The sequence below is a fragment of the Bubalus bubalis genome, chromosome 1 (assembly GCF_019923935.1).
Source record: "Bubalus bubalis isolate 160015118507 breed Murrah chromosome 1, NDDB_SH_1, whole genome shotgun sequence".
Classification (NCBI taxonomy): Eukaryota; Metazoa; Chordata; class Mammalia; order Artiodactyla; family Bovidae; genus Bubalus; species Bubalus bubalis.
In genome coordinates this window covers 189,311,785-189,324,094 of record NC_059157.1, presented here as the reverse complement: position 1 = coordinate 189,324,094, position 12,310 = coordinate 189,311,785, and the positions used below count along the sequence as shown (strand labels likewise).

The 12,310-nt window shown below is 48.6% G+C and overlaps 3 protein-coding genes across 3 annotated transcripts in view; all 3 read left to right on the top strand.

Annotated features, from left to right (window-relative positions):
• Positions 1 to 12,310, top strand: part of TSPEAR (thrombospondin type laminin G domain and EAR repeats) — a 193,374-nt gene that overhangs the window by 154,398 nt on the left and 26,666 nt on the right. The gene's annotated exons all lie outside the window — the stretch shown is intronic.
• On the top strand, positions 3,650 to 4,731 carry LOC112586913 (keratin-associated protein 10-8-like). Its single transcript, XM_044947645.2, has one exon. The coding sequence runs from the start codon at positions 3,727 to 3,729 to the stop codon at positions 4,486 to 4,488; it is 762 nt and encodes a 253-aa protein (XP_044803580.1). The 5' UTR covers positions 3,650 to 3,726; the 3' UTR covers positions 4,489 to 4,731.
• On the top strand, positions 10,347 to 11,311 carry LOC102397423 (keratin-associated protein 10-8-like). The gene has a single exon (XM_025292735.2). The coding sequence runs from the start codon at positions 10,400 to 10,402 to the stop codon at positions 10,970 to 10,972; it is 573 nt and encodes a 190-aa protein (XP_025148520.2). The 5' UTR covers positions 10,347 to 10,399; the 3' UTR covers positions 10,973 to 11,311.

The window sequence follows — 12,310 nt, the reverse complement described above, 5'->3', positions numbered from 1 at the left end:
TTCAGGATTTTTGTGTGTGTGTGTGGTTATTCAAGTTCCCTTAAGATTCCATATGAATTTTAGAATGAGTTTTTTTTAATTTCTGTGAAAAGTCATCAATGTTGATAGCAGCTGTATTAAATATACAGATTGCTTTGGATAGTAATGATACCTTAACAATATTAAAGCTTGAATCCATAAATATGGGGTGTCTTTCCATTTACTTATGTCTTCTTCCATTTCTTTCAACAATGATTTGTAGTTTTCACTGGATAAGTTTTTGACCTCCGTGATTAATTCCTCAGTATTTTACTTTTTTGATGATATTCTAAATGGAATCAGTTTTGTAATTTCCTTTTAGGGTTATTCATTATTAATGTATAGAAATACAACTAATTTTTTATATTGACTTTGTATCCTGCTGTTTTGCTGAATTCACATATTAGTTGTAATGGTTTTGTGTGTAGGTATGGAATTTTTCAGATTTTGTACACATAAGGATTGTGTATACATAACATCTGTGAATGGAGATGATTTTACTTCTTCTTTTTCAACTTGATGCTGCTAAGTCACTTCAGTCATGTCTGACTCTGTGCGACCCCATAGATGGCAGCCCACCAGGCTCCCCCATCTCTGGGATTCTCCAGGCAAGAACACAGCTTTCTTATCCATTCATATACACAATGGAGTATTACTCAGCCGTTAAAAAGAATACATTTGAATCAGTTCTAATGAGATAGATGAAACTGGAGCGTATTATACACCGTGAAGTAAGCCAGAAAGAAAAACACCAATACAGTATACTAACGCATATATATGGAATTTAGAAAGATGGTAACAATAACCCTGTATCTGAGACAGCAAAAGAGACACTGATGTATAGAACAGTTCTTTTGGACTCTGTGGGAGAGGGAGAGGGTGGGATGATTTGGGAGAATGGCATTGAAACATGTATAATATCATATATGAAATGAGTCGCCAGTCCAGGTTCAATGCTCAATACTGGATGCTTGGGGCTGGTGCACTGGGATGACCCAGAGGGATGGTACGGGGAGGGAGGAGGGAGGAGGGTTCAGGATGGGGAACACGTGTATACCTGTGGCGGATTCATGTTGATATATGGCAAAACCAATACAATATTGTAAAGTTAAAAAAAAAACAAAAAACTGGAGTGAGTTGCCATTTCTTTCTCCAATGCATGAAAGTGAAAAGTGAAAGCGAAGTCGCTCTGTCGTGCCCAACTCTTAACGACCCCACGGACTGCAGCCTACCAGGCTCCTCCGTCCATGGGTGTTTCCAGGCAAGAGTACTGGAGTGGGTTACCGTTGCCTTCTCTGTTTTTCAACTTAAATCCCTTTCATTTTTCCTTTTGTCAAGCTGGTAAAGGATCTGCCTGAAATGCAGGATACCCTGGTTTGATTCTTGGGTTGGGAAGATCCCCTGGAGAAGTGACAGACTACCCACACCAGGGCTTCCCTGGTGGCTGAGATGTTAGAGAATCTGCCTGCAATGCAGGAAACATGGGTTCAATCCCTGGCTTGGAAAGATCCCCTGGAGGAGGGCTTGGCAACCCACTCCAGTATTCTTGCCTGGAAAATCCCCGTAGACAGAGGAGCCTGGCGGGCTACAGTCCATGGGGTCACGAAGAGTGGGACACGACTGAGTGACTAAACACAACACATCACCTCCAAATTGATCTATAGATTCAAAATAATTGCAATAACAAATAGGATTTCTTTGTTGGTATCAATAAGTTAACCCTAAAATTATTTGGAAAGGCACAGGAGCTCAAGGAGCCACAAAATTTGAAAATGAGGAAGAAAGTTGGAGGTTTTATCCTATCTGACTTCAGTATTTACCATAAAGCTATAATAATCAAAACAGTCCAATGCTAGCAAAGGTACAGGCCCAGATGAATGATGCAGAAAAGAATCCCAGGGACGGGGAGCCTGGTGGGCTGCTGTCTATGGGGTCGCACAGAGTCGGACACGACTGAAGCGACTTAGCAGCAGCAGCAGCAGCAGCAGAAGAAAACATTGGAGAAAATCTTTGTGACCTTGTGGTTAGGCAGAGTTCTTAGATTCAATACGAAAAGCATGATCGCTAAAAGAAAAAAAGGAATATCCTGGACTTTATCAGTATTAAACTGTATTGTTCATCAAAAGGCACTCTTAAAGAATGAAAACACAAGCCATAGACTTGGAGAAAATATTTGCAAATCACACATCTGACTAAAGTACTTATATCCAAAATATATAAAGAACACTCAAAATCCAACATCAAGAAAAGCCAACAAAGAAAAAGGCCTAAAGATTTGAAGAAATACCAAAGAAGATGCAGGGATGGCAAATAAGCATATACAATGATGCTCCACATCATTACTCATTAGGGAAGTGCAAATTAAAACTGCCACAAAATCCCCTTCATGTCTATGAGAAAGGCTAGAATTAAAAACAATTACCATGCCAGTGTAGGCAAGGACCTCCTAGAAAAGTCACAACGGCAGTGATTTTGAATCAGCACTTGCCTGGGGCTTTGGACCGAAGGAGAAGCTGATTCCAGTGGAACAGGAGTTTGAGGGCCTCTATGGTCTGGTGGAGGTGTGTCTGCATTGGTCAAACTCAGAGGCCTGCAAACGGGAAAGAGTCTGTCAAAGGCCAGAGGGGTGGGGCAGCCATCAGGCACTTGCTTCTACAGGGTCAAGCCGAGATGGACCTCCTCTCCCTCTGTCTGCTTTTTGCTGACTTTGTTGTTCTTTATTATTCTTTTTTATATTCTGCCTGCCTTTGGGCTCGCTATTTTTCTGGACCATGTACTCTCAAGGTGGTTTTTGTAGATACTGTACGAGTGGCTTCTTTTCAGAATAGCTGTCTTATCAGAAATGCTCTAATCTCCATCCGCCTGATAATCCACTTTTCTCAGACTTTCAAGAGTTGGTTGCACTGTCTTCAGGTATGTTGATTGGCTGAGCGAAGTCAGATGCCAAACTCTCTGGAAGCTTTTAGGCTGTTGCCTCGTATTTGGCGTCAGACATTTCACCAGTGTGTCAGATACGCACCGTTTTCCATTCATCTTGAACTGTGTTTGGTCAAAGATCCAAATCTGAAGCACCATGTTTCTTTCCCTTCTCTCTGGAAAATGTTCTGTTTCTCCCATTGCTGCACACATTCTATCCCTGGAGACCTCGTCTGACGCAGCTGGACCTTCCCTCCATCCTGCTCTGTGCTTGAGACATGTCTTGGTTCTTGTCACTCACTCCTTCTCCCTTTGGCTGGTCTGTCCACTGTTGAGCCCTGGTGCTTGAGAGGGACGTCCTACAGCAGGTGGCAGCACCGTCCCAACTTTGAGCCCTGCGATGCCAAGTCTCTGAGACGGGGGTTCACAGCCACTCCCCTGCAGAGCCATGGACAGGTGGGAGGGGAGAGCCTGCAGGCACACACGGGTGGGGCTCCGGGACCCTAGATGAGTCCTGTGTTTGCTTAGAGACCCTCACACAGCTCAGGGGTGATCCAGCCCTCAACCAGGACATGCATTATACAAGCAGCAAACTCTTGTGTAAATAAACAAGAAGTAATAGGGGCTCAAAACACCAACAAGGAAAGGGAAGCCTCAGGGAGCCTTCAGCTGGCCCAGCACACACCTGGATGGGGTATAAAAGGCCCACAGCCTTGAGCCGGGCTCACATACTCACTCACTCACTCACACACACTCACATCCTCACCCTCCTCCAGCCCCACCGCCTCCACCATGGCTTCCTCTGCCCTGTCTGTCTGCTCCAGCGACCTGAGCTACAGCAGCCGGGTCTGCCTGCCCGGGTCCTGTGACTCCCGCACCGGCTCCTCCTGGCAGGTGGACGACTGTCCAGAGAGCTGCTGCGAGCCCCCCTGCTGTGCCCCCAGCTGCTGCGCCCCGGCCCCCCGCCTGTCCCTCCTCTGCGCCCCAGTGAGCTGCGAGTCCCGCCCCTGCTGCCAGCCAGCCTGCAGCAGCACCTGCCTGGCCTCGTCCTGCCAGCAGTCTAGCTGCCAGCTCTCCTGCTGCACCTCCTCCCCCTGCCAGCAGGCCTGCTGTGAGCCTGTCTGCTGCAGGCCCGTCTGCTGCACACCTGTCTACTGCAGGCCCGTCTGCTGCACACCTGTCTGCTGCAGGCCTGTCTGCTGCACACCTCTCTCCTGCAGGCCCGTCTGCTGCACACCTGTCTGCTGCAGGCCCGTCTGCTGCACACCTCTCTGCTGCAGGCCTGTCTGCTACAGGCCTGTCTGCTGTGAGTCCTCCCCCTGCTCATCCTCCTTGTGCTGCCAGCCCAAGCCCTGCTCCTCGGTTAGTTGCAAACCCTCCTCCTCCGTGTCCCTCCTCTGCCGTCCTGTGTGCCGCCCTGCCTGCTGTGTGCCCACCTCCTCCTGCCAGCCCAGCTGCTGTCGCCCGGCCTCCAGCGTGTCCCTGCTCTGCCGGCCTGCGTGCCCCCGCCCTGCTTGCTGCGTCCCAACCTCGGCCCCAGAGCCCTGTTGCTGACCTGGCACATTGCAACTCCTTCCAGGGCCAACACTGGCTTTCACCTGAAATTTCTGTAGCCTTACGCCAGTCTGGGGTCTCCTTCTGCCCCAGAATTTCCTGTGAGCAGCCTGAGCTGGCTCCTGGTTCCCTCCAGGCCCTGAGTGTCAGCCAGCATCCTGTTTTCCATCCTTGTTGGTCATGGATTTTGTCCTGGCCTAGGTGAGGGGTCTGTCTGTTAACAAATAAAGTCATTGTCATGCCCTCTCTGTGCCTTGAGTGCATATCTTTCAAACCCTGGAAAAGACCTTTGTTGTGGAGAGTGGTCTGGGCTGGTTTAGAAACCTGGCCTTGAGTTGCATCCAGGACAGTAACATCATCAGACACGGCTAACCACGCTCTGCTACTCTCTGCCAGGGTGTCCTGAGGCCATAGTTCGACTGCAGCCTCAAGTCCAGTGCAGCTCACCTGTAGACCCCTGCATGAAGTGAGTGATGGGGTGGCAGTGGGGCATATGTTCAGGCCTCAGGCTTGCACACTGGGAACATGGGGCCTCACTAGGGACAAAGAAGACCCTGTTTAGTAAACATCTGCCTTGAATATGTAAAGCTTACTCCAGAAACAGCTTCAGACAGGCTGGTGCCAGCCATTCCCAAGTGCCCTGGACAGGAGTGTGAGTGCTTCCCTCTGTGTTCGAAGGTCTGGATGGTGAGAGCCACATGCGGTGATGTTGGGAGCCTGTGTGAGTCAGGTTCTCCAGAGAAAGAACCCATAAGACATGTGCATGTATGCAGAGACTGATGTTGAGGAGCTGGCTCACACAGTTTGGAGGCGGGCAAGACCCAAATCTGCAGGGTGAGCTTCCTGGGAAGAGTTGGTGTTGCAGCTACAGATGACCAGCTGGTAGAATCTCTTTCTCCTTGGGGGGCCTCAGTCTGTTGTCAACGTCTTCACTGCTTGGGTGTAGCCACCCAAATTTTGTAGGGCAATCTGTTTTACTCAGAGTCCACTGATTTCAGTATTGTTCTCATCTAAGAAGCAACTGTGTCATGACATCCAGCAATGTTTACCCAGACAACTGGATACCGTGGCCTGGTCAGTTGACCCTTGAAACTATCCATCACAGGGACTGACAGCCAAGGGGGATGGGCTATTTGGAAATGGCAGGTGCTCGCTGGGCGATGCCCTCAGGAATTCAAGTATTAAGGCAGCTATCCCTCTGGGGGAATACCAGGAGGAGGGACATACCCTGGCCCTTTAGGACAGTGCTGGGTAGGCACCTGCGGGGCAGTGTGAAGGGCCTTGACTGGGGGCCTTATATGTAATTGTACCTATTATAATATGCATGCATGTGTGCTGAGTTGCTTCAAGCATGTCTGATTCTTTGTGACCTTATGGGCTGTAACCTGCCCGACTCTTCTGTCCATGAGCTTCTCCAGGTGAGAGTACAGGAGTGGGTTTCTATGCCCTCCACCAGGGGCTCTTCCTGACCCCGAGGTCAAATCTGTGTCTTTTGCAGTTCCTGCTGGCAGCAAATACTTTACTGCTGAGTCAAAGGGGAAGCCCAACTGTTAAAATAGCCACATTTAAAAGTGAAAAAAGACAGGTAGAGTTTATTTAATTACATTTTATTAACCCAATATATGCCAAATGTTTAAAGAGACGGGAATACCAGACCACCCTACCTGTGTCCTGAGAAACATGTATGTGGGTCAAGAGCCATGATTAGAACTCGATATGTAACAGTGGACTGGTTCCAAATTGGGAAAGGAGTATCAAGGCTGTATATTGTCATCCTGCTTATTTAGCTTATATGCAGAGTACATCATGCAAAATGCCAGGCGGGAAGAAGTACAAGCTGGAATCAAGATGGCTAGGAGAAATATCAACAAGCTCAGTGATGCAGATGATACCACCTTTATGGCAGAAAGTGAAGAGAAACTAAAGAGCCTCTTGATGAGGGTGAAAGAGGAGAGTGATAAAGCTGACATGAAACTCAGCATTCAAAAAACTAAGATCATGGCATCTGGTCCCATCATTTCATGGGAAATAGATGGGGAAACAATGGAAACAGTGACAGACTTTATTTCTGGGGGCTCCAAAATCACTGCAGATGGTGACTGCAGCCATGAAATTAAAAGATGCTTGCTCCTTAGAAGAAAGGCTATGACCAACCTAGACAGCATATTAAGAAGCAGAGACATTACTTCGCCAACAAAGGTCTGTCCAGTCAAAGCTGTCGTTTTTCCAGTGGTCATGTATGGATGTGAGAGTTGGACTATAAAGAAGGCTGAGCACCAAAGAATTGATGCTTTTGAACTGTGGTGTTGGAAAAGACTCTTGAGAGTCCCTTGGACAGCAAAGAGATCAAGACTATTCATTGGAAGGACTGATGCTAAAGCTGAAGATCCAATACTTTGGCCACCTGATGGGAAGAGCTGACTCATTAGAAAAGACTCTAATGTTGGGAAAGATAGACGGCAAATGGAATAGAGAGAGGCAGAGGGTGAGATGCTTAGATAGCATCATCGACTCAGTGGGTATGAATTTGAGAAAACTCTAGGAGACAGTGGAGGACAGAGGAGCCTAGCGTGCTGCAGTCCATAGGGTCACAAAGAAATGGACTTAACTTAGCGACTGAACAATAACAACAATCCAAAATCTTAGCGTTTCAATACACTTGATATTAATAAAGTATCAGAACCTCACCAGGGTCACTGCCTGGTAAGGATCAGACATTGTATGTACCAACAGAACCCTAAAGTCTAAACTCTGTTTAGACTTTTCTTCCTTTTCTTCTAACCTCAGTTCACTTCAGTTCAGTTCAGTCGGTCAGTCCTGTCCAACTCTTTGCGACCCCATGAATCGCAGCACACCAGGCCTTCCTGTCCATCACCAGTTCCAGGAGTTCACTCAAACTCATGTCCATTGAGTTGGTGATGCCATCCAGCCATCTCATTCTCTGTTGTCCCCTTCTCCTCCTGCCCCCAATCCCTCCCAGCATCAGAGTCTTTTCCAATGAGTCAACTCTTCACACGAGGTGGCCAAAGTATTAGAGTTTCAACTTTGGCATCAGTCCTTCCAAAGAACACCCAGGACTGATCTTTAGAATGGATTGGTTGGATCTCCTTGCAGTCCAAGGGACTCTCAAGAGTCTTCTCCAACACCACGGTTCAAAAGCATCAATTCTTTGCACTGACACCTGCCTAATTCCCCATGTGCTCCTGTATGCTACATCACTTGGGCGGTTTGTCTTCTTTGTTTCTGTTTTTGTGTTTAAGACTTTTTTAACATGGGCCATTTTAAAGTCTTTATTGAATTTGTTACCACATTGCTTCTTTTTTGTGTTTCAGTTTTTCTGGCTGAGGGCTGGGCACCTTGGCACCCTGACCAGGGACTGAACCCACACCCCATGCACTGGAAGGTGGATCCTTAACCACTGGACCTCCAGGGGAGTCCCATCGTTTGTCTTGTTTCTTTAAATGTTTCTCCAAGAAAGAAACATGAGTAGAGTGTTTTCCAAGCTCTTGCTTATGTGAAAATACACTGCTGTTCTCTTTACTTGAGAAAGATATAAGGGGCTTCCCAGGTGGCACTATTGGTAAAGACTTGGCCTGCCAGTGCAGGAGAAACATGTAATAATTTGAAAAAAGAAAAAAATCAGTCTTGGTCCCCAGTGTTCCCCCAGAGCTCTGTGTCTTTCACTGTTTGGTGAGAGAGGTACGGGGTCTGACTGGTCAGGGTTCATTTCCAGACTGTCGGCCGTTTCTTCCTGCCTGGAGATGGAGCTGCCCTTCATTCAGTTCTGCCAATGTATGACTAGGGTGGGCTCTAAAACTCCAATGCTCTTGAATTCATGAGGCCCTTCCAGTCCAAACACACGCACCTTGGTGCGCTCAGCTCAGAATGGTTCATGTTCAGTCCTGTCTTTACTGTTCTTTCCTAGCTCTTCCTTCTTCCTTGTTAGCAACTATGTGATCACGTTTGTTGTCAGTGAAACACATGGTCTGTTTATTACATTTTCTCTCATCATATTTGGGGATTTATGCTTTACCTCTGTTGGAGTAAGAAGTGGCACCTCACTCCAGTATTCTTGCCTGGAGAATGCCATGGACAGAGGAACCTGGCGGGCTACTGTCCATGGGGTCACAAAGAGACGGACACGACTGAGCCCCTGAGCAAGCATGCATACTTTACCTCTGTAGTTTGGAGGAACTAGCAGTGTGCTGAAAACCACAGAGTTGATTTTCTGTGGTGTTAATTTTGCTGTTTCCCGCCTCTGTTGTAAATTTTCAGCTCAGCTGCCTGGTGCTAAATTTCCTTGGACACATGCTTCCTTCTGCGTGTAGCACTGAAGTTGGCCTGGGGGAAGGCCTGTGTAAGAGCCTCAATCCTATATACAGATGGCTGGCATCCAGTCCCAGTCCTGATGATGAAAGGTTGTTGCTGAACGAAAAGACGCCAGGATTCTTGGCCTCCAGAGGAGAAGAATTCAATCCAGGGCCAGAGACGAGGCTTAATCGCTCAGAGCTTTGCATAATAAAGTTTTATTAAAGTATAAAGGAGATAGAGAAAGTTTCTGACATAGGCATCAGAAGGGGGCAGAAAAAGTACCCCCCTGCTAGTCTTCAGCTGGATGTTATATAGTCACTAGCAGTCTGTTAATGAAAGAAAGGAATGTCTTTAAACTTAGAATGGCACCAGGCCCCTCATCCATAAGATGCATTTTGGGATAATCTTGGCACCAGATGATTCATCCCGGGCCATAAAACGATTGACTTAAATCTTGCAGAAGGGCAGATTACCATACAAATAGTTTCATTTACATAGATTAGGGGAACAATATCTGAGTATAACATACTGGTTTGTCAAGTAGGTTCTGAGCCATTAGGCAGAACCGACTTGAAGACAGAGTCTGGGGTAAATGCACAGCACATTAACATAGCTTAAGACAAACATTTCCATAAGAAAAATGCATTGGTTAACTCTAGGTTTGAGAATAGTTAACTTCAGGTGAAACCAGGTGTCATTATGGCAACACAGTATTTTAAGAGAAACCTCCTTTTAAATTTGTATAGAGAAGGAAAAAATATCACTAGTTTGTTTCCTTCTGCTGCTTAAGAGAGATAAAAATGTCTGACGCTTGCAGCCTATTTCCTCCATTTGGAGACCCCTGGCCTTCCTGCCTGTTACCGGCTCAATACTTTGGGCTGTGTGACCTGGAGATGGCTGCTTAACGTCTCTGTGCCTGGGCTTCCTCATCTATTTACAGAAACTTCCTTACTGAGGAAACTGCTTTCCTTCCTTCCTTCACTCAGCATTGTTCCTGTTTTTCAGTTGCTCAGTCGTGTCCCATTCTTCGTGACCCCATGGACTACAGCACAACAGGCTTCCCTGTCCTTCACCATCTCCCAGAGCTTGCTCAGACTCATGTCCATTGAATCAATGTTGCCATCTAACCAACTTGTCTGCTGTTGTCCCCTTCTCCTCCTGCTTTAATCTTGCTCAGCATCAGGATCTTTTCTAATGAGTCAGCTCTTTGAATCAGTGGCCAAACGATTGGAGCTTCAGCTTCAGCATCAGTCCTTCCAGTGAATATTCAGGGTTGATTTCCTTTAGGATCTTACCTCAGATATTTTCTGTATCTTTTCTGGAGCCAAACAAAGGAGAAATGGGAAAACATCCTGCAACATGGGATATTTACGCTCACGGGTTTAATGAGTGAAAACAATTGTGGAAACTATGCCAGCACTAATGAGGGGCTCCTGCCGCCAGCTCTCAACCCCAACAAGGAAGGGAGGGCCTGGGAGTCTCCTATGGGGACAACACAAGCCAGGGGCCAGGTATAAAAGCCCTGCATTCCAAGCACCTCACACACACAGCTCTACACTCACACACACTCAAACCCTCCTCCAGCCCCACCGTCTCCACCATGGCAGCCTCCACCCTGTCCGTCTGCTCCAGCGACCTGATGTATGACTGTCCAGAGAGCTGCTGCGAGCCCCCCTGCTGTGCCCCCAGCTGCTGTGCCCCGGCCCCCCGCCTGACCCTCCTCTGCGCCCCAGTGAGCTGCGAGTCCAGCCCCTGCTGCCAGCCAGCCTGCAGCAGCTCCTCCCCCTGCCAGCAGGCCTGCTGTGAGCCCGTCTGCTGCAGGCCTGTCTGCTGCACACCTGTCTGCTGCAGGCCCGTCTGCTGCAGGCCTGTCTGCTGCACCCCTGTCTGCTGCACACCTGTCTGCTGCAGGCCCGTCTGCTCCAAGCCTGTCTGCTGCAGGCCCGTGTGCTGTGAGGCCTCCCCTTGCTCAGCCCCCTCATCCTGCTGCAGACCTTCCTCCTCTGTGTCCCTTCTCTGCCGCCCTGTGTGCCGCCCCGCCTGCCACGTGCCCATTTCCTCCTGCCAGCCAAGCTGCTGCCGCCCGGCCTCCTCTGTGTCCCTCCTCTGCCAGCCTACATGCTCCCGCCCAGCCTGCTGTGTCCCCGTCTCAGCCCTAGAACCCTGCTGCTGACCTGGCACATCACTTGTGGGCCAGCCAGCCTCAGGTCCCACCTGTGACTCAGTCCTCCCAGCCTCCCTCTGTCCTGACGTGAGCTGGGTAGCTGCCCTCACTCAGGACAGGTTCCCCAATGTCTCCACTGTCCTGACTGACTGACCTCTCACTCCTGCCCCAGGAACCCCAACCTCACAGCTCCCAGGGCTCCTGCCTCCCAGGAATCGCCTCCAGCTGTCTCTGGGTCATTGTCCCCCTACCCCTCCAGGTCCTCTGTCTGGGTCACTTGGCCTCGACTTCCAACCTTGGGTGCACCCCCTTGGGCACTGGGATAAATAAACTCAGTTCATCATCTGATCTGATCCGTTCATCTCACCTTCACTGAGGGTAAACCCAGGGTTTTGACCAGACACTGGTCTTCTCCAGCTACAAGTATTTCTAGGGGGTGAGTGACAAGCCACTGGAAGGGCAGTGGCCTGACTCCTCTGGGCAGGAACACTGGGTGGGGCTCCTGCCCTCGCTGGGAAGGACCAAGTTGCTCAGGTCCTGTGGTCCTGGGAGGTGAACATGGGGGGAGTGGAGGTACCTGTCCAGCCCAGATGCACTTGCTGTGACGTCAGCGTCTTTCCCAACCCCTGCCTTGCCCCAACCACCACTGTGAGCATTTTGTCCCACTGTGCCCTCAGGCACACACTCCTGAGAGGTGGCTTCTGGAGATCCCTTCTAGGGGAAGATAAGCACAGGGGCCACAAGTGTTCCCTTGGTGCCGGAGTGGCCAGAGGCCAAGTGACCCAAACTGTTCACATGGATGTTACTAAATTAGGTGTTAAACTTGAGGACCATGAAGGCTTTCTGTTTTAGTGTAATACTTGCTTGAAATTTCACTCATACTTTCACATGGGCAAAGACTTGCTAAAAGATTATATTCTATATTTTACATATCTGCTTAGCATGCAGATTTAATCATTTTCAGTTCTTTACCTTTTTGTGATATCAGGCTAGAAATTGTCGTTCAGTCGTTAAGTTGTGTCCGACTCTTTGTGACTCCATGGACTGCAGCATGCCAGGCTTCCCTGTCCTTCACTCTTTCCCAGAGTTTGCTCAAAGTCATGTCTGTTGAGTTGGTGATGCCATCCAACCATCTCATTCTCTGTCACCCCCTTCTCCTTTTGCCCTCATTCTTTCCCATCACCAGGGTCTTTTTCCAGTGAGTCAGCTCTTCGCATCAGGTGGCCAAAGTATTGGCGCTTCAGCTTCAGCATCAGTCCTTCCTGTGAATATTCAGGGCTTATTTCCTTTACGATTGACTGGTTTGATCTCCTCGCTGTCCAAGGAACTCTCAAGAGTCTTCTCCAG